This window comes from Argentina anserina, chromosome 3, assembly GCF_933775445.1.
Source record: "Argentina anserina chromosome 3, drPotAnse1.1, whole genome shotgun sequence".
Taxonomy (NCBI): Eukaryota; Viridiplantae; Streptophyta; class Magnoliopsida; order Rosales; family Rosaceae; genus Argentina; species Argentina anserina.
The window spans coordinates 15,489,778-15,515,965 of record NC_065874.1 but is presented as its reverse complement, the minus strand read 5'-3'; the positions used below and the strand labels follow the sequence as shown (position 1 = coordinate 15,515,965).

The window sequence follows — 26,188 nt, the reverse complement described above, 5'->3', positions numbered from 1 at the left end:
TCGCTTTCGAGAGCCGAGGGATTGAAGGCATGTTTGCCGACCCTCCTGCTGATTTCCCACCCATGGCTAAGACTCAGACTCTCATCTTCATGAGACGTCACATCCATGCAACTCTCAAGAGGCAATACTTGAACGTAAAAGATCCTAAAGAATTATGGGACAAACTACGCTTGCGGTACAACAACGTTCATGATAAGCTTCTTCCTGAATTGACCGTTAGATGGGATAACATCCGTCTATTGGACTATAAGAGAGTGGATGATTTCAATCAGGATATGCTATGCTTGCAATCCGATCTTGGCACCGTTGGTGTCATCAAGACCGACCTAGATCTTCTCAATAAGACATTGGACACGTTTCCAATCAACTATGAGGTTCAAGCTCATACGTACCGCACTCATGTAGAGGAAGGGAAGATCCGGTCTTTTGCCGACTTAATGGCACTCTTGGCTAAGAAGGAGAGACATTCTGAGATTCTCCTCAACAACAACAATATACCTGTTGGCACTAAGAGAATTTCTACGCCACAGTCTAACTATGGGAAAGCTCCTAAGCAAAAGAATCAATCAAGGAACGCTCCATATCAGCACCAAAATAACAACTCTCGTGGTGGGAGGCAACAAGGCCGATCTCGACCTCGGTCCAATACTTGGACCCGTGATGGTGGTGGCGCCGCACCCTCTGGGGGAGGCCGTCCCCATCCCAAACTCCAAGGAGGCCGTGCGCCTCCTAATGCCTTCACTTCCGGTAATGGCAAGTCTCCATGCTTCAAATGTGGCTCCTTCAAGCACTTTAATCGCGATTGTCGCGCTAGCAAAGAGATGATCAAGGCTTACTCCGCCTACAAGAAGTTTCTACAACCCGAATCGAATCATGTGGATGAGGACCATGAGATCGAGACTCACCATATCTCCATGAAACCCGAGCCCCTTGCTTCTAAGGCTAGGCCTCCGGTTGCTACCATGGATACTCCCGACTTTGATTAGCGTTTTAGCTTCTTTAGCTTTATGATTCAAGTATTGTTATGGCCGACCGCCATTGTTATTTTCATTGACTTTGTAATAGTCTTTTGATTTTGAAATTAGAAGTTCATGTGTGATGTATTAAAGATTGACATTCAATAAAATTTCTCATTTCTTGCTTACAAGACGATCTCTTTGAGAATTTTATTTATCCGACACTTAGCATGATGATCAACGTGTGCAACTCACGTGGTTTTTAAATTGGACGCTTTTTGGGTCACATGGGACCCCAATAGCACTATATTGTGAATTTGGAACTTAAAATTCGGAAAACGAACCTCGGAACGTCGAAAACGACGTCGTTTTTGCCTTGGCCGGACCCGGTTACTATTCAGGCGTTTCCAGCACGTTTTGCCGGCGTATTCGCCATCTTCCGGCCATTTCCCGGCGTTTTCGGCATCGCCACCCGGTTCCTGCCGGCGTCCCATGTCGGACCGGAAGTTCCGGCCTCCATACCGGCCAGTTCCGACCGCCGCCGGCCGGTTTTCCGGCAATCGGTGCCGCCGGTTTTCCAACGAGTTTTTCGACGATTTTTTCCGTCGTTTCTCGTCATTTTTCTGGCATATTGCAGCAGTCCCTACTGCCACGTTTTCCTCGTACAAAATTCACCCGGTTTTGAGTTCTTTTGACATGGTTTTCCGGTTTGTTTTCCGGTTTTCTCCAAGTCCGTTATATGCACTCACCGGTACTCTTTGTGTGTTTTCCACACCATTTTGGATGGTTTATACCACCCTAGTTTACTGTTTGGTATTTCACTGCTTCAATACCATGATTTCCAACTCTTTAGTTGAAGAATGTAGTACTATTGCCATGTGATACATTCGATGGGATCGGCCTTTGTTCCGATTCCCATTCTTACAATATCCTACAGCGTATTGTATAGAATTGTTCCCGTGTCGCTGACTCTCTTAATTGTCATTTTGTAGATGTCCCGCGATGAAATCGAATGTCTAGTTGATTGCGGAACCACCCACACTGTCCTACGGCACGGGCAGTTGTTCACGGATCTAGTGTTTTCGACTTCTTCGATGACTACAATGATTGGCTCGAAATCCATCATTCAAGGAAGAGGCACTGCTTCTTTCATGTTGCCTAATGGTACGACTCTTAACGTCGTAGACGCTCTTTATGCGCCGAAGTCTCCCCGCGCCTTGCTAAGTTTTAAGGACATACGTGCCAATGGTTTTCACCTCGATACTTATGTTGAGAATGGAGAGGAATATCTCTGTGTTACCTCTGAGAAAGCAGGCCATCGCCGCATCTTAGAGAAGATGAAGAGTCTTGGGAATGGTTTGTATCTTACTTCCATTCGGATCTTTGAATCATATGCGGTTGAACGCAACTTTTGTGATTCAGACTCTTATATGCTTTGGCATGCCCGTCTCGGGCACCCTGGACGTGATATGATGATTAGAATTCTTAAGAATTCACATGGTCATCCATTTTTCAAGTCCCGGAAGCGATTGGAGGATCACCTCACCCGTGCTCCGCATGGTGAGGCCGTGCCTACCCATGCATCGCATGGTGTGGCTGAGCATGCCTCACTCGGCAGCTCCACGGCTTTCATGCCGTCGGTGGCGGCATCCCCTCCTTCACAGGAGCTTGTGATGCCTCCCGTGCTTTCACATGCCTCCATGGCCATTTCTGATGCCCATCGCTCGTTTTGCAAAGCTTGTTCTCTTGCTAAATTTCAAGGAAGTCCTTCTTTTGCTAAGGCTTCAACCGAGAACATTCCATTCTGACAACGTATCCAAGGTGATATTTGTGGACCTATTCAACCAGAATGTAGACCTTTTCGATATTTTATGGTATTAGTTGATGCATCGACCCGTTGGTCACACGTCGCATTGCTATCCACAAGGAATGCTGCATTTGCTAAGTTATTAGCTGAGATCATCAAACTTCGGGCTCACCACCCCGATTATCCTATCAAATCCATTCATTTGGATAATGCTGGAGAATTCACCTCCAAAACTTTTGATGATTACTGCATGTCTATTGGGATCGAAGTTGAACATCTCGTTCCTCATGTTCATTCACAGAACGGTCTAGCAGAGGCTACCATCAAGCGTATTCAGCTTGTTGCTCGGGCCATGGTTATGGGTACTAACCTGCCGGTCTCTGCGTGGGGATATGCAGTGTTGCATGTAGCGACACTTATTAGTTTCCGACCCGCGGCTAACCAAGCGTTTAGTGCGTACCAGATGGTAACTGGTTACGAACCCAATATTTCACACTTACGCATCTTTGGTTGCGCCGTTTATGTGCCTATTACGCCTCCGCTGCGTACTAAGATGGGTCCTCAAAGACGATTAGGTATCTATGTTGGCTATAATTCCCCAACGATTGTCCGCTACTTAGAACCAATCACCGGAGATCTCTTTACTGCAAGATTTCCAGATTGTCACTTTGATGAGACATGCTTCCCATCGTTAGGGGGAGATGGGAATGTTATCATTCCAAATGAACGTCAGAAATTGACGTAGTGTGTCCCCACTATGTCTTATTATGATCCCCGCACTGCTCAAAGCGAGTTAGAAGTGCAACGCATTATCGACCTCCAGAAAGTCGTGGATTCGATGCCCGATGGCTTTGTAGATATTGCTAAAGTGACGAGATCAAACATACCCGCTGAGAACGTACTGGCACGGTTGGATGTCCCGAAATACGGGCGTGGAAGACAAGCTCCTGGACCTAGCAACGTTGGCACCGCCCCTAACAGTGGGACGAAGGCCGGCGGCGGCACCACCGTACGCCGTGGTGTTGCCGGCGCCCCTTGTGGCGACGATGCCGAGATGGCCCGGCATGGAGCAGCTTCGGCCTCGGCTCCTCAAAGAAAAAGGGGGAGACCGATAAACTCTAGGGATTCAAAACCTAGAAAGAAGCGAATGACTAAGGCACAGCGCGTCATCAACGATGAATCACCATCGTATGAAGTTGTCTCTGATTACAGCTATGTCCATGAATCAACTCAAGTGTTACCGTGGGACGCTATGGAACCTTGTTTGATGCTAGAGAACAACGAAATCTCAGTGAACTACACAAGTGAGCAGTCGATTCGAAACCGAGCCACTACATGCATTGATGACGTTTTCGCTTATTCCGTCGCACATGAGATCATGTCTGAAGACGACGTTGAACCTCGCTCTATAGCTGAATGCGAACGCAGAGCAGATTGGCCGAAGTGGAAGGAAGCAATCCAGGTAGAACTTGACTCATTAGCGAAGCGAGAAGTCTTCGGAAAGGTTGAATTGACTCCAAGAGATGTTAAACCTGTTGGACATAAATGGGTCTTCGTTCGTAAGCGTAATGAGATGAACGAGATCATGCGCTATAAGGCAAGACTCGTGGCGCAAGGATTCTCACAACGACCTGGTATTGACTATGAAGAGACTTATTCTCCTGTTATGGACATCATTACATTCCGCTACCTTATTAGTCTGGTAGTGTCCGAAAGACTAAACATGCAGCTTATGGATGTGGTCACAGCTTATCTCTATGGGGATCTTGACGCAGAGATATACATGAAAGCTCCAGAGGGACTACCTTTACCTCCATCAAGTGCCTCCAGACCACGGAGTGCTCATGCAGTCAGATTACGTCGTTCGTTATACGGGTTAAAGCAATCCGGAAGAATGTGGTACAATTGGTTGCATCAATACTTGGTGAGAAGGGGTTACAAGAATGATGAACTATGCCCATGCGTGTTCATACGAAAGACAAATTCCGGATTCGTCATCGTTGCGGTCTACGTTGATGACATGAACATAATCGGTACTCTTGATGAGATTGAAGAGACCGTGTCTTATTTGAAGTCGGAATTTGAGATGAAAGACCTAGGGAGGACGAAATTCTATCTCGGCCTTGAGCTTGTGCATAGGGCCGACGACATCTTGGTGCATCAGTCAAATTACACGCAGAAGATGCTTCGACGTTTCAATATGGATCTATGCAGTCCATTGTCTACTCCCATGGTCGTCTGAAGTCTAGATATCAAGAAGGATCCCTTCCGTCCTAAAGAGGATGATGAAGAAGTTCTTGGTCTTGAAGTTCCATACCTTAGTGCGATTGGGGCACTATTGTATCTTGCTCAATGCACTAGACCGGACATATCTTTCGCAGTGAACTTATTAGCTAGATTTAGCTCCGCACCTACGCTACGTCATTGGAATGAAATCAAGCATTTGTTTCGATACTTGAAAGGTTCCATTGACATGGGATTGTTCTACCCCTATTGCATAGAGAACACCGCCACGGTATCTCCCCACACCACCGCCGTCGCCGACCCCGGCCTTGCCGCCGTACGCCGCAGCGACGCAGCCGGCCGCCATGGCGTGGAGACCATGCGCGGTGCCGAGAGCAGCAACCGGTCCCGTGCAGCTCTTTCCCCCGATGCAAAGACTCCAAACAACTTGTTAGTTGGTTATGCCGACGCATGGTACCTCGTTGACCCTCACAAGGCTCGTTCTCAAACCGGTTATGTGTTTACCATTGGGAATACGGCGATATCTTGGAGATCCACAAAGCAAACTCTTGTTGCTACTTATTTGAATCATGCGGAGATCATCGCTCTCCATGAAGCAGTTAAAGAATGTGTTTGGCTACGATCACTTGTTCGCCATACTCGTGATTCTTGTGGATTAGTCTCTACAACTGATCAACCTACGTGCATTTATGAAGATAATGCTGCTTGCATAGAGCAGACGAAGTTAGGTTTCATCAAGGGAGACAACACCAAGCATATTTCGCCTAAGTTCTTCTACAACGTTCAACAACAGAAGTTCTTGAATGTTCAGATCAATCAAGTGAGTTCAGAATCCAATGTTGCGGATTTGTTCACCAAGTCTTTGCCTAAATCTACTTTTGTGAAACATGTGAAGATCATTGACATGCGTCGTTTATCGGAACACTAGAGTTTGGTAGACTTCAGGGGGAGTCTACATCACATGTTAAGATCCTTAAGTAGTTGGTGCGTTGTGGTTTTTTTCCCTTCGATCAAGCTTTTGTTTTACCCAAGAGGTTTTTGTTTTGCTTGACAAGGTTTTTACCGAGGCAACGATATGTGCACCATGCAACCTAGGCATGCGACACAAGGGGGAGTGTTCCGGGAGAATTACTATTCTACCCTTATGTGTGTTTTAGCCTAATAGGTTTCCTATTAGGAGATAGATTAGCATCTCCGTAATAGATTAGGACTCCGAATCCTACGGGATTGTGGTTTTGTAAATGCCTATATATAGGCCACCATATCATTCAATAATACACAATTATTTCATCCTGCATCAGATTATGTTTTTTTTCTAATACAAGCTCGCAAGACCCGGCCCGCAATGCCCATTTTAGGTGGGCGGACTTGAATCTTCATATTTGTGAAAATATCCAGACTAATCCAGCCCATCACTTATTTAAATATACTAAACCATGGTCAGTTGAAGAGTCCTACCAACAGAACATGATATCTTTATTATTCCCCTAGCCCTATGTTTCGCCCACTCTTTTTTTTTTGTTGGAAGCGAAATTTCACCTTCATTCTTCATCGAATTTGTCATTGATACAAGCAATGTCATCTTAGACTCTTAATTATATTCTACATGTCTTGTTGTCTTATGACTCTCATTTCACCCACGGTAGTCGAGCTAAAATGAGGTATATAGTGTACAATTTCGACATTAATCAAGTTATATACTTTGTTTAATTTGACTCGGTCACATTTGATATGAGCACTTTGTGCGACGTTTTTAACATGTTTTTACCTCAATTTGTACTTTACTTAGCCCTTATTGTTGTACTATTGAGTCATTGAGTCGTAGTAAGAGTCTTGAGCGGTATTGGATGCATTTTTGTGCTTACATGAGTTAAAACGCATAATTGGTTTAGAGTCCTAGTTTGACTAGGAATCCTTGTTAGGTTTTGAAACTAATTATCTCTTACTTATGATTTTATTTTCTTATTTTCAGATTGGATTGAAGAGATAATTAAAGAAAAAAAGATGGAGCCAAGTCATGCAACAATTAAATAAGAAGATGATCATTAAAGGCATAAAACATGGCATGTTTTAGGGAATAAAACATGACATGTTTTAGGGATTAAAGCATGGCATGTTTTAGGGAATAAAACTTTCCATGTTTTATGGATTAAAGCATGACATGTTTTAGGGAATAAAACTTTCCATGTTTTAGGGATTAAAGCATGACATGTTTATAGGAAGAAAGAAGCAATTTCAAACCCTCCATCTTTCCTCTATATATACATGGCTTCACCTCTCAAATATGATCACTTCTCATTAGCATTCAAGAGCCAAAACTCTACCAAAACACCACCATAAACTTCCCTCACAAATTAGCCAAGCCGTCCACCCCAAAACCATCATCATCTCCACCGAATTTCACCATTGAAGACACACCTCCAAGGTTCCTACAACGTGTGATTCTCACAACTCATCTTCATGGCTTCGTCTATTTGTGTTAATTTACAATTCTTTGTCTATGAAGATTGTAAGTTGTTGTTTATGTGGAAATATTGGTTTTATATTTGTTTTAAATTTCAGTTGTATTTGATATTTTTTGAGACTATGCCAAATCTATGTTCTTATAATTAATGAGTTTGTATTTCTATTGTTGTGTTCTAATCATCTTTCTCATATTTTTAGATAATTTTCAGATATGTGCATATGAATTTAGCGGTTGGATGCAATCCCTAAGATTGTGTTTGAGTGCTAGATTCATCAACCATATTGACACAAATCGAATCATGCCCTAAGTAGGTTCGGTTTGTGTTGATTAAAAGTGGTAAAAATTCTGGAAATTTGCATGTGAAACCATGGTGGGTGACGCCACACATGAAACATGTCTCCAACAAAGATTTGGTGCTTAAATGTAATCTTGTTTGATTTCTACTCTAAGTGTTATTGAATTCGATTGCATGCAAATTTAGATTAGGCCCTAAGTCAATCTAAATGTTAATTGAAATCTTGCATGATTAGATAATCCCCTAAGGCTCTAATTATATTGGTGTCTAAAAAGTATGTAATTGGTCGAATTAGAATGCATGATAGGTTCGAACTTGTAATTATGTGGTGTAATGGTAAATTTGGTTTAAGTTTGTTAAAGAGAAGTCGATCATGTAAATAGTAATTTAGGTTTTATTTTAGTAGTTAATAATCAATCTCAAACCCCCCATTATTTGTTAACACTAAAAGTTTAGAGTTCCCTTCAATTCTCCGGAAAGAACGATCCCTGCTTATTCTATACTAACGATGATGTTTTACAGGGTTTATTATAGACATTTTAATAAAACGCTCTATCAACATTTTATTGTATTCAAGTTTTGACTTAGGCTTTTGTTTGTATAACAACTTAACAACTAATCTTAGTGGAAACTTAAAATCAAATTCGAGACCAATAGTTGAGCGTAAATGTGTTCTTAATTAATCGAGTAGGTTAGCTAGCTATGACTTTGAGGGAAAAAACAAATTAGTCAAAACCCAAGCATATTTATTAACAGTGGAAGGGCCAAATGGAATAAAAATCAAATTTCGGGGCGGCTAGTGTAATTAAACGAAAGTAAAGTAAAGCTAAGTGACGAGTGACGACTGGGACTAGAGAGAGCTGAGCTGCCCTAGAAAATAAATAAATAAATAAATTGAAAGTGAAAGACAGAGGTCGCGAGGAGTGAGCATATACACAGATTCACAGATTCACAATCTCACTGTTCTGAGAGCCAACGAGAGAGCCTCTGAGAGAGGTAGAGCTCTAGGTCTAGGTCTAGCTCTGAGGAAGAAGAAGAAGAAGAAGAAGACGAGAGAGAGAGAGAGAGAGAGAGAGAGAGAGAGAGAGAAGAGGGAGAGAGAAATGTCTTCTGACCTAGACCGGCAAATAGAGCAGCTGAAGAAATGCGAGCCTCTCAAAGAGTCGGAAGTGAAGGCTCTCTGCCTCAAAGCCATGGAGATTCTCGTCGAAGAGAGCAACGTCCAGCGCGTCGATGCTCCCGTCACTGTAAGAACCAACTCATTCCGACCTTATTGATTTTCATAGACTCATTTTCGATTCACTAATCTGTGCGTTTTGGATTTTCTGTTTCTTATTGTTAATAGTATTCCGAAGGCAGAGATTTGGTTTCTTAGGGTTTTCGTTGCGAAAAAAAAAGCGATTAGGAGAACCATATGCAGGGTTTAGTGAACAGTAACATCAACATTAGGTGTCATTTGTATTGGATTGTGATGATTTTGGAGCTAAATGTGTGTAGGAATGATATTCTGTTGAAGTTGAATATAGTGCTTCCGATTTTGAAGTGTAATATGGGGACTTCAGGCTAATTGTATATTGTTATTGCTGTATGTTGTGTGGAAATAGATATGCGGTGACATCCACGGTCAGTTTTATGACATGAAAGAGCTTTTCAAAGTTGGAGGTGACTGCCCCAAGACTAACTACTTGTTTCTTGGGGATTTCGTCGACAGGGGATTCTATTCAGTGGAGACATTTCTGCTCCTACTTGCCTTGAAGGTGATTGCCTATACTCTATACTGTTTTGCTCTTGCCCCTTTATATGCTATTTCTAGTTTTCTACTAGATCTGTATAGCATGGAAAGAAGTTATGTTGGTTTAAAGTGTACTTCATTTGATCATTTGGATATATTCTTCTTAGTTCTAGTACATGTGCTGCTTCTATTATTTTGAAATCATAATCCTATTTCAAATCCTATGATCCGTCTTTATTTTCAGTATACAGTTCTTCATGTGTGGACTTTTGTGGCAAACCAATTTAATGCCTTAGATACAAACGTTGTCCATGTAAAAAAATTTGTGACAACCAAATTTAACGTCATTTGACTAGTGCTGATGCAAACATTGTATGATAAAAATTACTTTTACATATTCTGACCCAATCATAAGCTATCTGTATCATCTTGCACAAAGTTCTGTAACATGTAGAAGAAACAGTAAAGTGACATATATTAGTTGGTATATAACCTTGTTATATCATTTAGCGAATGATAGGTTTTGCTTCCATTTGTACTTCGTGGAAAACAATTTGGTTCCTTTATACAAGTTTGGTTGTTCAACTTCACAAATCAATGCACATATGATGTTAGGAAACAGTTTCATTTCAGTTCAATTGTGCTTTCTTCTGTTTCTTTTCGTCTTCTGTCAAGAGAATAGATTTTAAAAAAAAAAAAGAAGAGAAATACTGCCACTCTGAGGTACGTAAGTTTTGGTTAGCAGTTTTGCATCCTAAACTACCAATGTTTAATTGATAGTGACACATCTGAGACATCAACTCCATCTAAAGAAGCACAAAAAATAGGGGAAGAACCGGAAAGGTCTACTGAAAGTTTATATCTCTTTGTTACCATATGATTTGGACAGATATAGTAACGGGAGAGATTGTTCCCTTGTCCAAAAATAGAAAAATAAAATAAGAAAAGAAAAAGGGACAACACAAATCAAATTATGCTGGCCTTGAAATTGCCAATACTTTATTGCTGAGTCATCTGAGTTGACCCAAAGAAAATCCTTTAGTCATCTGATCATGGCTTAAGTTCTTTTCATATGAGACATGTTTCTGAGTCATTCATTTCACTGTTGTTTAGTGAACACGTACATGCTAGCTTAGCCAGCTCTCAATTTTTATCTTTATCATCGTGTAGACGTGCAGTTATTCTCCCGTTGATCTAGTCTTTGACATCTTATTTGACATCTTATTCATTTATTTCATTGTTTCGGAGTTGTACTAAACCTTTTAAGAAAAAAAAACTGTTGACTACCAGGTGAGATATCCAGATCGAATAACACTCATTAGAGGGAACCATGAGAGTCGACAGATAACACAGGTTAAGTTTCTTCAGCCAATGCCTATTTTTTTCTTTTCCCTAGGAGAATATTGACTGGCTATCCTTTCTAGACAGGTGTATGGATTCTATGATGAGTGTTTACGAAAATATGGATCTGTCAATGTTTGGAGATATTGCACGGATATATTCGATTACCTAAGGTTTGCCACTTTCTGTCAAATAAAACCCCAGACACTTGTATGTTGCAAAATAGAAAGTGTGACTATTATGAAACAAATGTGTAAACCATCATCCAGTTTTTTTTTTACATAAAAGTAAGCCCATGTCCTTGGCTCAGGTGGCAGACTTGAGACGGTGGGAGGAAACTGTGATGGGTCAGTTTAACTTAATGAAAAAGATGGAAACAAGGTCCTTAGGACTTTCATCTGTTTGATAGTGTGATCATGGTATTAGTATATTAGTTTATTTTCTCTTAATAGGCTATGAGTGTTGGATCTATTAGGACTTCTAAATCATTTTTAAAATTCCTCAAATGAAGTCAGTTTTACTTATGAGCTACTTTTATGTTTATGATTTTTTATATAGCTCTTGAATTTTGATGGTAATTCATTGCAGTCTGTCAGCTCTTATTGAGAACAAGATTTTCAGTGTCCACGGTGGTCTCTCTCCTGCCATTTCAACTTTGGATCAGGTCTGACCATCCATCCTAGCTCTTATCATTACTATTGTCACCTATTACTTCTGGTCTCCAAGCCTTTATTGAACGTCTTTTGTATGGCAGATACGAACAATTGATCGAAAGCAAGAAGTACCTCATGATGGTGCCATGTGTGACCTACTATGGTCAGATCCTGAAGATATTGTGGATGGTTGGGGTTTGAGTCCACGCGGTGCTGGGTTTCTGTTCGGTGGCAGTGTGGTTTCTTCATTTAACCATGCAAACAACATTGACTATATATGTCGCGCCCACCAGTTGGTCATGGAAGGATATAAATGGATGTTTAATAATCAGATAGTTACTGTATGGTCAGCTCCAAATTACTGTTACAGGTACTAATAATATCCATATTTAGTTTCTTTCTCATTGTTTTAGAGCTTAAAGGTTGCATAAACTATTGGTCTGCAAATTGTTTTAAAGCTTAAAGGTTGCATAAACTTTTGGTCTGTTGCAGATGTGGTAATGTAGCTGCAATCCTTGAGCTGGATGAAAATCTTAACAAGCAGTTCCGAGTTTTTGATGCTGCCCCACAGGTTGTACATCAAATTATGTTGCAATTTATCACCTATTCTTTTCCTCTTTAAATTGTGACGTCATCAATTGTGTTTATGTTCTACATATTTTGTGAGCTATACACCCTGGATCTAGAGTCCAGCCATTCAGTTTTAAAAATATGCCCTGTTTCTTCAGTAGACCAATTGGATAATGTGGAAATAAGTTAGTTTGAATATGCTCAGTAACAGTATCAGCAATTTACAATTGTACCAAAGATGACAAGTTGAATTTGACGGCTTTGGCATAGTAATGCCAGAATCCTGTGTTTGATTATTTCATATTTTTTCTTTCTATTTTCTGCTACAACTTTTGTGATAATGGTCAATTTGTTTTTGTTCTTTTACTAGCTCATCTAGAATGTGTTGGTTCCCTTTACTTGACACTTGATGTTGTGGTAAATGCAGGAATCAAGAGGCACACCAGCCAAAAAACCTGCACCAGACTACTTTCTATGAGACGGATGAAGTTTTGCCATTATCCCCTATAGGAGAATTAATGAACAAGATATATGGACACCAGGTGGAGGAGAATGGTCTTGCATGGTACGCACAGAAATTTATGGGTGAGCTTCTCAATGATCAGCTCTTCCAGCAACCAGCGAGAATTGTACTTTCATGTATGTCGATACTCGGTAGTTAGGAACTTAGGATTGGGTTTGCTTTCTTGTATGTCTAAAGCTTCAACCATCTTTCATATTTACATATAAGAGTAGTGTGCATTGCCTAGTCTATCATGTGAGTTATAGAATCTTTTCTTTGTGATTGTCTTAGCGAGGGAGACATTAGGTTCTCCTTCTATTTGTAAGGAATAGAATGATTGGATTGAGTTGGATTAGGGACAAAGAGGAAGGGATCAGGATCATGAGCACTTATTCTTTTATTGTTCTTCCAGGCAATGAAATGTGCTTAATTTTCTGTGTCTTCAAATTTGGGTACTCTCCGTTACATGGACTTCATCTTACTTTCGAATTCCTTCAGTTATTATTGTTTTGCTCGCAGTCTCCCACCCTATAATATATATATTTTTCTTCTTTCTTTAGCAGACTGCAGACTAATGCTTTTCCCAGAAATAAAAACAGAATCAGTAAGAAACCAACTTAAAATGAACAGGGTAAGTTCAGTGTCATTTAAAGCAATGTTGAACAATCTGCAAGCCCCAATGTCTGCTCCATACTCATCTTTTTTTAACGAACATTATCCTTTAATATTTTGTGAGACTCACTTTTTTCTTGAATATCCACTGTTTTGTTTTCATTTCTTCTCTTGGGCCCTTTCTGCCCGTACTGCAACACGCTAAAACCCTGCAAACACAGAAAACTTCGGGCGCAACTGATAAATAACGTAAATTCATAGGAGTGCGTCAATCTGTCGAACACAAGGTAAGGCGTGTGAAAGTCTTATCCTACAGCCAATGTTCGCAAGCAGCTTGATTTCAGTATCATTTCTTTTTACCTGTGTTTGTTTCTAGTGGAAATACCAACCACAATTAGGCCTCAAACTGATCTATATATGGTGTTAAGCATTAGCGTCAAGTTATTCAGCATCATCTTTCAATTTTGTTTCCTTCTGCATGGTCATATTGTGGGCAAGGATGGCTGGATACGTCTCCATTCAATTTCGCTTAGTTTTCTTTGGTCTTTTCTTCTATTAGACATGGTTTGTTTTTAATCATCTGAGAAAGGAAAGTAGAAGTATAGGCTGTGGGTCTGTAGCTTTCTTGTTCTGAAAAATGCCAAGAGGAAAGATAATGGAAACATTCCACTACATTGTTGTTGAAGATACCTTTCGGGTACCTTGTCGAAGAAGCAAATGCAACAGAACAACAAAGATCAGTATTATCTTCAAGCCAGAGGTGTGAGGTTAAGTACATGAAATCAAAAATGCAAACCATTGAAAATGAAAACATGTGACAAATGGAGGTCATCAGATCGTTGGCTTGGCGCCTAAAACGTCAACAAATCATCTGTCTCAGGCACAGTTGTCTAATACATTTCATCACACTCCTAATCGAAGCCAACCTAATCTGTCAAACTCGGCCTGTATCGGTAGTTGTGTTTTAAGGATTCAGCACAACCTGCTGCATCTTCTTCTCTAATCAGTGTATTATTACATCCATGGAATCCTCTCAGTTTCTTCAGTGGTAAAAGGGACGGGGGCAGTTCTTTTATACCTGTTCCACTGACATCAATCTCCTCCAAGTGTTCCAGGCTCTTTAGATTCTGTGGTAGTCGGTCAATCCGTGGACAACCCGACAGATACAGATTCTTAAGAGATGTCAAGCCACAAATGGCATTTGGAAGATTGGAAAGATTCACGCAGCCTCTTAGATCTAACAGATGAAGACCAGTAAAATGCTGTATTGCTACTGGCAGCTCTTGTATGGCCGTCCCATCTACATGAAGCTCTAACAGAGCTTGCATATTACTCACATTCTCAGGAAATTGTTGGAGTTTTGAACATCCTGAAAGCGTAAAAATTCTAAGAGATTTTAAGCTAATGGAGTTGGGAAGGCTCTCTAGACTTGTGCAATGCTTCAAATTCAGTAACACCAGATGCTGCAGATCCCAAACTGTTGTGTGAAGCTTTGATAAATTTTCGCAACCTTCCAGGATCAACTTGTCAAGATTTGGGACGTTACTGAAGGAAGGGGTCTTGGTCAACCATCGACAGTAGGAAAGATCCACTAGTGACAGCATTTTCAAAGAAAGCTGTTAACAAGAGAAAACACAATCCTCTTAGTGAGACAATTAACTAATGAAGTGCAAGAAAAACTTGTTAGTAATGTAAAATGATCATACCCTCTCATTCCACAGATGTTCTATGCAGCTGTTGGGCATCTTCAGTTCAATTAGTTCATGTTCAACAAGTTTGTCAGGTTGAAAACTAGGTGGCAGGGATCCCAAGTGATATTCATGCCATTCTAAAACCCGCAACTTTCTTGAGAGAAATCTAAGCATCCCGATGCAGGTCACATTACAAATCTTCAACAATCTTAGGTTGCCCATATATTGGAATGGGTCATCATTCCATTGTATTGCTTCTTTTGCAGGCAAGCTCAGATATATGCTTTCAACAGCATTTGTGCCCTACACCAAATCATAAACGTGTTTCAAGTGTACGTTAGATATAGCGCTAGCATGCTAGAACATATAATGTCAGATTTGTTTGAAGAAACACGTCTCTTCTTGGAGGAAGTATCACTAGTAAGTCCAAGAACAAGAAAGAAGTAATGCAGTCCTTACTTGATTTTCGACGAGTACATCATCAATCCATGACCGTCTACGAGTGTATTTATTATATTCATTAACCCACAACCTGCTACGTTTCCCCGGCTCTTTTGTATCTTCTTCATGGACAATACGCCAACCAAGTTGTTGTAATAAATCATGCATGCACAGTTTGTTTCCTTCGATTCTGATCAAAGATTTATCAACAAGGATATTTATGCCGATATCGGGAAAAAACCCACAACTATCAAATATCCTTTTCACACGATCTTGATCCTCGCCTTTGAAGAAACATGCAATGTCTAAAAAGATTTTCTTCTCTGTGTCTTCTAATCCATCAAAACTTGTTTGAAGCACACCTAATATGCCTTTGCCGGGACCTCCTTCTAGTCTGGCGTATGATGCTGACCATTCTAGTACAGTCCTCCCACACAAGTTGGAACCCAAAACTTCAAGAGCCAAGGGAAGGCCACCGGCATACTTTACAAAATCTCTGGAATACGACTTGTATTCAGATGGAGCAGTGATTGTTCCAAAGGCTCTCTGACAAAAAAGCTTGAAAGCTTCATCTTCCTTCAGTATCTCAGCCTTATGTGTGTAGTCTACTCCTACTGCCCTCAACAAATGCTCATCTCTAGTTGTTATAATGACTAAGCTCCCTGAACCCAGCGAAGGATTAAATCTTTGACCATTTTCCCTTCGAGCTACTAAAGCTTCTATTTGTTTCAATTGATCAGCATCATCAAGAATGATAAGTACCTTTTTCGTAAGCAGTCTGCTTCGTAATAAATTGATCCCCATATCAACATTCTGTATGTTTTCGTCACTGTCCAGCAGCAATCCGTACATGAGTCTTTGCAAGGTGATTAGGCCGTCCACTTTTTGGCATCGCTCTCTAACATCAGCAACAAAGGCACTGGCATCAAACTGGTCACGAATGCCTTTGAAAACTTCTTGCGCAAGAGTTGTCTTGCCTATGCCCCCCATCCCCAAAATTCCAATCATGAGAGCATCACATTCTGACTTAGCATTATACAAAGGCAACAATTTCTTCATACGTTCATTCAAACCAACTAAACGCTTGTTAGCAATTAAGAATGTGTAATAGTTCAATATATCCGAAATCTCTTTAGTTAGCTCTTGAATAGCTGATGATTCATGCCTGCAAAACATTGTGATTCCACATTGTAAATGTGATTCTTGTTTGTAAACCGTAACTAATCATGTTATTCAAAAAGTGGTCTCATCTCTTCTCTTCTCATGTTATTCTATTACGCTATTATTCAAAAAAAAAAAATCGTAGTGGTATTCCGTGGAAATAATATTTAAATACTCTGACGTAGTTTACATACTCTACTTCCACAAAAAAACTGTAGAATCATAATATTCTGTAAAGTATTCGACCAAATCTACTTATATGTTAGGATCACTGTATTATTGCTTTTACTCTAAGCTGCACAGAATCAGGTGTGGGTACGTGAAAACGAATCGTTTGGAAACACAGAAACGATTTTTCTAAAAAAAAATTAGAAACAGTGTGTTTTGGAAACGTTGAAATAAAATACTATAATATATATATATATATATATTATGTAATATATCTCACATATATTACCTCATTTCTAAACTTCTTTTGGTGCGTAATTTTATTCCAAACACTGAAAACATTATTAGTATAAGTCAACGATTATATTTAGATCATTATGAACAATGATAACTACAACATGCATACTGGCCTCACTGCCTTATCATTTAGCTCGCGAATCTGATAAGTCCACAGAGGTCCGCAAGCCCAATGGGCTTTTATCCGGCCTGACCCGCGAGAAAGCTCGCCAAAGCTCACTTCCTTGGGTAGAGGGTTGGGCTTAGTTTAGAGATGTGAAAAGCCGCCAAAACCAAGCGAGACTTGTAAGACCCTGCCCGTAAAAGTCCGCCAAATAATAAAATATTATACATACATAGTCTATTTGGTTTTATAATAAAACTATTGCATTATGAAGCGACTATATGAAGGAAATTTCTCGAGATCGATCGACACCAGACGATATGATCGATATTTTTACAGTCATTAAATATATATATATATATTTAATGACTATAAATTTTTTATCAAATTCAGACCTCGACTAACTGTCGGAATTTCCGGTAAATCGAAAACACCACTAATTTGCACAAAAGGAGGACCCATTACCAAGATGCGAACTCCAAAAGCCGTTTGCATATCTAAAATCACCTAATTTTTGTCACCGATCGTGCACGGTTGAACTAAGTAAATCCATTTGTCGAAGCTCCGGTCAATGAGGTTCTAATATGTCAAAAAACTTATTTTTTGGTTGATCGTAGGTACAAACGGTCAAACCATATCCAAAATGAACGAAATTTTTACAAGATTCCTACATATATATACCGATCACATCTGCTAGTGCCGATCGACCATATTTTGAACTGGAGTTGTTGATCGTCGAAGTGTCTACTAATGTATTAGAACATTTATATTATGTTTAGAATAAAACTATCGCATTATGAAGCGACTATATGAGGAAAATTTCTCGGAATTGATCTACACCAGCCGAATTGTTCAGTATATGTATTTAGTGACCTGTAAAAATTCATCCAATTCGAACCTCGTCTGACTTTGAAATCACCTAATTTTTGTCACCGATCATGCGTGGTCGTACCGATGAAACCCATTTGGCAAAACTCTATTCAATGAGGTTTTAATATGTTAAAACACATTTTTTTGGTTGACCGTATGTACGGACAGTCAAACTATGTTCAAAATGGACAAATTTTTTACAGATTCCCTAAATATATATATCGATCACATCTACTGTTGTCGATCGACAACATTTCGAAATTAGAATTTTTTTGGAAATATTTTCCAAAATTTTTTTTATTGTTCTAAACCCTTACATAAGAGTATTATATTTTTTTTCTAATAAAAGTCCGCAAAATCACAGCCCATAAAAGTCCATAAGGCCCGCTTTAAAATGGACGGACTTGGATATAATACCCCGATATGATCCAGCTTGATATTTCACTCAGTCTAAATGTACTAAGATCGAGCCCGACATATTGACGAGCCCTAATGCATATCAATCAAATAACAAAAAGAAAAAGAAAAGAAGAAGAAAACTATGCATATACTGTATAACATCTGATCATAAAATTGGTAATTAAGTTAAAAGCGGTGAACTTTGACCAAACCACGTAATAGAATAGCAATATCAATGGGTTGGAAACAGACTCCTCCGTCTGCTCGTGCTTAATGACACATCGATTTTCTCTCTATCTCAAATCATTCATCTTCTTCCTCTTCTCGCCTAATCCTCGCAAATTCTTTTCCTTTCCTCTTCTTCCTCTTCTTCCTCATCGGCTTGCTTCTGATAATTCTCCTCACGTTGTACCACTGACACTGATACACAATTTGCTGCTTTCTCAATCCAAAACCCAGTAAATATCCGATCACTGCAATAGCCACGACTCCGCCCGCTTGGTTTCAAATGAAACCCAGGCAAAGATAAATGCGTCTATTTTGGATCAATTCACGAATGGAAGTCGAATTTCGATCTGGGTCTCCAGAATTCTCCCTCGCGATTCCATGATTAACTTCACCACCGCGCTTCTCAATTGGAATCGTACGATTCCAACGCACACCCAAACATACTTTTCTCGGAATCGCGATTCTGGACGATTCCGGCCGCTTCCGATTCGTTTCCGCTTCAGAAGCGCGAATCGTAGGCTGATGAGCGATTCCGTTCTACGTAGCTTCACTAAAAGATTTGAGGAAGGGAGCCGCCTATTTAGTTTACCTCAAAGAGAGAATAGGTTTTTGGGGGAATTTAAGAAAAAACATGCTATATTAGTCTTTTTTGCGAATATCTTATATGATGATTTGTGTTTAGTAAAATTACCTTCCGCACAAATCCCATCCCGCGAGACCGGCTATTTTCTTCAAAGCGGACCTCCAATTTTCCAACTTCCTCGTGCGCTCGAGATTCGCAGCATGACGAGCAAACGCATCACCAAACTTTCCAGTTTGGTTTCTGACCTCGGATGGTTCGACATCATAAAAGACCGGATAGACTTTCAGTTCCTTCTCTTCTTTGCACTTGATGATATGTGCAAGTTCATCCAAACACCACTTTGAATCAGCGTAGTGTTTTGAAAGAATGACCACTGCAAACTTTGATCTTTCAATTGCTTTCTCGAGTCTTTGTTTGATGGCTTCTCCTTTTATAAGAATTTCAGCATCCCGAAAAGTATTGATTCCTTTCTTATTCAAAGCATAATACAGATGATCCGTAAAGCTTTTGCGGGTGTCGTCACCCCTAAAACTGAGGAAGACGTCGTGGTCAAATTCTGAGCTACTGGATGAAGAAGACGATGAAGATTGTATGTGGGTGTTTGTGGAATGAACTGCTGGAAACACCTCGGACTCTAAATTAAGGGTTGAAGGTGATGATTGGATGCTGATATGGATGTCACCTGAGTCCAAGTCCGATGACCGAGTACGTCGAGTACGTCGATGTAGCAGAAGAAGAAGAAAAAGTAGTAGAAGAAAAGTAAGGAAAAGAATGGGGAGAAGGATGGTTAGCATACGGGAATTCATTGGATTGATCACTCGAACAAGGGTTGGATTAGGGTCGGCCTTACCGGGTATTGAAATATAACTATACGTTTCGAGGGGCGCCGGCCAACTATAGAAGTCTTCACAAGTCTTGAACAATTCATTTTTTTTCAGTTGTTATGGCTAGTGCTCAATTCTTTATTCTTATGTGTTTTCCAAACCCCTGCGAACGGCGAATTCTATTAGGCAGCGATGCATACAATGCAGTTCTGTGGCTTGGTGGGCTGGGCCTTGTACATCAGCTTCCTTTTACTTGTTTGGTTGGGTCTGATTTCCGGCCTCTTGTGAGGATGAAAGATTCTCTCTCGTGTTTTTTTCTTTCAACTTCACTAACATTGAAAAGTATGCAAATTGATGCCTTGAACTTGATGTGTTAATGTGTTTTGTCGTTAGTTTTGACATGAGGGAGTTACTAAGCTTTTACTTTAGTTTGTATAATAAGCGCGTTTTGCGCATTCATCTGCTTTCTTAGTTGTTAGCGTGAATGAGAGAGAACATGTTATCTCTTGTATTTGATCCTTGTGGTCATGTAATGACTTATGCCCAATGAAGTTAATTCATTCCCTTCAAAAACCTAAATTTTATTAATCATTTTGAATCAAAAAAGAAAGTGATAAGTGAAAAATGTGCTTTCATACAAGTCATATTCAAGAGAGCCAATACTTCATTAAATACGTTTGTAAAGTATTAAATACTCTATACGACAAACATATTCATCTATATAAAAAAATTGGAGTAGCTGAGCTTGATCCATCTCGACCAAGCTTGATTGAATTTCTAGATCACTTCTCTAGAGAAAAAAGCACAGAGAAAGCCAAAGTCACAGATCAACTCGAGAAGTTTAACCTTAGAATAAATCAACTCGAGAAAATAAATTGCAGAATAGCTAAGCTTAAAGTCAACCTAGATTACCTCAGGAAGAAGCAATATCTCTCAAAGGGGTATTTTCCAATAAGGACCATCTTGTTGATGACCAATTTGATTCACCCACTTTTTGACTCATATTCATATCTCGACCGTTTAGTTTTTAGATATATATGAGTAGATCATCTTGCAAAATTTCATGAAAATTGACAATCGTTAAAACATTATTAAATGTGATTTACTCATTATGAACATGAACGGTTCATGTTTGACAATTTTTGTTCGTTCACTAATTTGATGTACATTTATATACATACTATCTAGACGGTTGAGAAGAAAAAATTGTAACGACCCCAAAATTTCAAGCATAAAAACTCAAAATTTCAAAGTCGTTAAACACCAAACAAGCTCGATGAAATCGAAATCATTTAAAGTGCCACAGCGGATCATCTCTGAGTTCAAAATACAACTCAGTCAAACCGATTATTACAAACCAATTTATAATTCAACATTATAACAAATGGAAATGTATAATCCTCACAACAACCTCACAAGATAGTCGCACAAAATCCTCACACAAGCTGGAGATAAATAACTTCAAGTCCTCTGAGCGGTCCGTCAATTCCCGCTAATCCACACATGCGGAGTTATCCACTACACCATCGAATTGGTGCACCGGGATTGTAAACACAAACCCGGTAAGCTTTACAGCTCGTATGAGTAAAATGAAAATATAACTCGCATATTAATATATATACGAACATCCACAAATCAAACAAATATAAATGCACTCATGAGTCAATGGACGGCCCATCTGGTTGTCCCAAAGAAATATGAAAAAGAAGCGCTCATGAGAAATTAAGTAACCCTTCTGGTTACCCAAATGCATTTATAATACGGGTACCAAGAACGCTGGTACACATCTGTTACCCCTCTCGTAATACACCGCCGATATTGGATAGCCACCCGCTACCCAATATCCAAAACAATCTGAGTACCCATGAGCAGATAACCACCCGTTACCTCACATGCAGTACTACGGTGATATTGGGTAACCACCCGCTACCCAACATCCAAAACAATCTGAGTACTCATGAGCAGATAACCACCCGTTACCTCCCATGTAGTACTATGGCGGACAGACTAGAGCTCTAACTGTATCGTAACTTTCGCCCGGCCAAAGGCTAGGTTCCGACTTGCCAAACACGTACAATAATCTCACATCATATTGTACCAAATCACGTCCGAAGACAAATCAACATTTTAACAATCTCAATGTTAAAATCACGTACAATAATCTCACATCATATTGTACCAAAAATCATGTCCGAAGACAAATCAACATTTTAACAATCTCAATGTTAAAATCACGTACAATAATCTCACATCATATTGTACAAATCAAAATCACATGCTCGATATTTAAATCTCGTCATTGAAATGACATAAATCACGATAAAATCATAACAGTATATTATATAGCAAACTATATATATATGTACATATTTACCATTTATACAATATATATATAATCCATTATATCATATACATGTCATATTTCATAAACACATCCGAAGACAAAAACTCGTCCGAAGACAAAACATTTTAACAAACTCATGTTAAAATCACGTACAATAATCACATCTCATATTGTACAAAAATCAAATCACATGCTCAATATTTAATTCTCGTCATTCGAAATGACCAATTCCAATGAATTCATAACAGTATATAATATAGCAAACTATATATATATGTACTTATTACCATTTATACGATATATATGTAATCCACTATATTGTATACGTGTCGTAATTCAATCTTAAAAACTCTTGCAAAATCTTGAATCACCGCAAGGGTAGATTCGTAAATAAGTGAGATTTTTACTCACCTTCTTTCCTGCGTGCAACTTCCACGACCCTGAAAGTAATTTCCTCACTCGTTTCGTTAGTCACCTAAAAGCACGATAAATGCTTAGAAAATGATACTTAAAATATCAGGTGACGAGTTCAGCACAGCTAAATGTTGTTCATAAAACATTGTTAACGGAACACTGTTCATGTTTACTAATCACTGTTTTTACTAAACCACTGTTCACAGTTACTGTTTTACCATAACAATGTTCAAAGTTACTATTTTACCGTGACACTGTTCACATTTACTGTTACAGATCACTATTCACAGTACTGTTACAGATCACTATTCATGCGGAGTTACTATTCATTCGGCGTTACTGTTCACCGACCGCCACCAATCATCACCAAGTTTCACCACCACAACCTAAACAACATTTCCAACAACTTTCTAGTTGACACCAAGGTCTAAATCCGAGTCTAAACAGTCCAAACAACGAAGAACATGAAATCGGCACTATTCACAAACCCTAGAAATTGAAATTTTGATTCGGGTACTTACTGTAACGACCCTAAAATTTCGAGCTTCAAAACTCAAAATCTTAAAATCGTTAAACACAAAAATAATCTCAATGAAATCGAAATCATTTTAATGTCGCAGCGAATCACATCTGAGTTTAAAATATAACTCAGTCAAGCCGATTATTACAAACCCAAATGATAATTCAACATATAACAAATGGAATTGTATAATCCTCACAACAACCTCACAAATAAAATCACACCAAATCTCACACACAATCCACGCTGGAACCTCACCACGACTGGATGCGATCGACTTCGAGTCTTCGGAGTCGTCACTCAATCACCACTACTCAGCACCTGCAGAATTATCCCCTACACCATCGAATTGGTGCACCGGGATTGTAAACACAAACCCGGTAAGCTTATAGCTCGTATGAGTAAAATCACAATACAGTTCGCATATCAATATATACGAAAGATCACAAACAACAAATATAAATGCCCCCATGAGCCAATGGTCAGCCCATCTGGTTGACCCAAAGAAATATGAAATAATAAGCTCATGAGGAAATTAAGTAACCCTTCTGGTTACCCAATGCATTTATAATACGGGTACCAAGAACGCTGGTACACATCTGTTACCCCTCTCGTAATACACCGCTGATATTGGGTAGCCACCCGCTACCCAACATCCAAAATACACCGAGTACCCATGTGCAGATAACCACCCGTTACCTCACATGCAGTACTAAGGCAGACAGACTAGAGCTCTAACTGTATCGTAACTTTCGCCCGGCCAAAGGCTAGGTTTCGACTTGCCAAACACGTACAATAATCTCACATCATATTGTACCAAAATCAGGTCCGAAGACAATTCACATTTTAACAATCACAATGTTAAAAATCACGTACAATAATCACACATCATATTGTACCACACATCACGTCCGAAGACAAATCACAATTTTTAACATTCTCCGTGATAAACTCATGTACAATAATCACTCATCATATTGTACGTTTTAAAATTTTCACGATATCACTACAATAAAAATCATAACAGTATATTATATAGCAAACTATATATATTCGTATTTATTACCATTTATACAATATACACATAGTTCACTATATCCTATACATGTCATATTTCATAAACACCTGAAGAATTACTTACAATATTCTCACATACTCATGCTCAATTTTCCGTCACCGAAATGACTATTTTTAATGCATTAATAACAGTACGTAATTTAATGAACTATATATATATTATGTACCTATTACCATTATACTTTATATATGTAGTCCACTAAATTATATACATGTTATAATTCATTTGATAAACACACTTGAAAAATGTTGAATCACCACGAGGGTAGATTCATAAATTCAGTGAGATTTTACTCACCTTATTGACTTGAGCGTAATTCCACAATTCGCGATGCTAATTCCTTTCCCCGATTTAACGATCACCTTAAAAGAATAAGAAAAGAATTTAGAATCGTTTCGTAAACCTTTAAATGCCAAAACAGTAATATACGGTTACTGTTCAGCAATTTTAGTTTATACGAAGTTACTGTTCAATGTTCACTATTCACGGGTACTGTACAATACTCAATTAATACGTATTTCTGTACGTATAAATATTATATACGTATTTTTGTATGTATAAATATTAAATACGTATTTCTATACGTATAATATTATATACGTATTTCTGTACGTATAAATAATAATACGTATTTCTGTGCGTATAAATGTTAATACGTATTTCCGTACGTATAAATATTAATACGTATTTCTGTACGTATAAATATTAATACGTATTTCTGTACGTATAAATATTAATACGTATTTCTGTACGTATACATATTAATACGTATTTCTGTACGTATAAATATTAATACGTATTTCTGTACGTATACGTACGATTTAATGTAAATACAAATTCAGTAAATAAAATTTACTAAATTACCCTTTTTACAAAATTACTTTTTACAATTACTGAAAGTAATTTATAATTACATTTACCGTAGGTAAAACTTAATTACATTTACCATACGTAAATAAAATTTACATTTACATTTACCGTTACACAGTAAATTACCAAAATACCCTTTCAGTCAAAACTAATTACACCGCCTCACACGGCGGCCACACGCGCCACCTCTGGCCGGCCGCGCGTGGGGCCCACACGCCTTCCCCGACGTCGGAGCGTATCACACCACCTCCGGCCCAAAAACCATCCTCTCCTCCTCCTCCACCTTCCTACGGTCTCCGATCACCCATAGATTGCCCCATACTCCCTCACGCGCCGCCTTAAGGCGGCGGTGTTCATCAATCTCCCCTCCCCTCCGATCTCCTCCACAAATCATCCACAACATCCACAATACACACAACAACATCACAACATCCATATTCAATCAATCCATACCTTGTTTGATCCGTGGGAAGCATCGGGGAGGATAGGCAGCGGCGGGGAAAAATTGCAGAATCTTGGCGACGTCCGAGCGGCTTGGCGACGGCGGGGCACGGGCTGGCGAGCTGGAGGGTGGCTGAGGGAGTCCTTGCGGCGACGCTGGGCTGGGCGGTGCACTTCACGGCGGCTCGGAGACGGCGAATCGAAGGGGAGAATTTCGGAGAAGGAGAGGAGAAGAAAATCGGGGAGAGAGAGAGTTGAGAGCGGCGGGATGAGAGAGAAGAGGGAGAAAGGGTTTCTGATTATGGAAACCCTAATCCCATAATTATCTATTTATACTAGTTTCCAAATCGGAAACTAACTTCCGACGTTAATAACTTTTACCTCCGACGTCCGATTCGAATGCGTCACATATCCACGAACTCGTATCGACGAGCTCTACAACTTCCGTGAAGAAAGTTTTCACAAACGAGCGACGAAATAAAAGTCGATAAATTCGTTCGGAAACGTAACGTTTTCTTATTAAACGTTCTCGGAACGTTTCCGTTCCCATTTCGTAACATTTGCAAGTAATCATATT

At 39.3% G+C, this 26,188-nt stretch overlaps 3 protein-coding genes across 4 annotated transcripts; 1 reads left to right on the top strand and 2 right to left on the bottom strand.

The window, feature by feature from the left end:
* Positions 1-8,711: 8,711 nt before the first annotated feature.
* Positions 8,712-13,016, top strand: LOC126787402 (serine/threonine-protein phosphatase PP-X isozyme 2). The gene is made up of 8 exons (XM_050513296.1): positions 8,712-9,016; positions 9,374-9,526; positions 10,792-10,854; positions 10,930-11,015; positions 11,431-11,506; positions 11,597-11,865; positions 11,988-12,066; positions 12,493-13,016. Exons 1-8 carry the CDS (start codon positions 8,873-8,875, stop codon positions 12,541-12,543), a joined length of 921 nt encoding a protein of 306 aa, XP_050369253.1. The 5' UTR covers positions 8,712-8,872; the 3' UTR covers positions 12,544-13,016.
* Positions 13,017-14,105: 1,089 nt separating this feature from the next.
* Positions 14,106-16,487, bottom strand: LOC126787148 (disease resistance protein RUN1-like). Its single transcript, XM_050513072.1, has 3 exons — positions 15,330-16,487; positions 14,886-15,173; positions 14,106-14,795 (listed from the first exon to the last, which is right to left on the bottom strand). Exons 1-3 carry the CDS (start codon positions 16,485-16,487, stop codon positions 14,106-14,108), a joined length of 2,136 nt encoding a protein of 711 aa, XP_050369029.1.
* A 1,909-nt stretch (positions 16,488-18,396) lies between these two features.
* Positions 18,397-20,009, bottom strand: LOC126787404 (disease resistance protein RUN1-like). 2 transcript variants are annotated; one of them, XM_050513300.1, is made up of 2 exons: positions 19,229-20,009; positions 18,397-19,126 (listed from the first exon to the last, which is right to left on the bottom strand). In XM_050513300.1, the coding sequence occupies exons 1-2, from the start codon at positions 19,924-19,926 to the stop codon at positions 19,123-19,125; spliced, it is 702 nt and encodes a 233-aa protein (XP_050369257.1). In that variant the 5' UTR covers positions 19,927-20,009; the 3' UTR covers positions 18,397-19,122. The 2 variants fall into 2 exon arrangements, with proteins under 2 accessions (XP_050369257.1, XP_050369256.1); XM_050513299.1 differs by having other exon boundaries at positions 18,397-19,087.
* Positions 20,010-26,188: the final 6,179 nt, after the last annotated feature.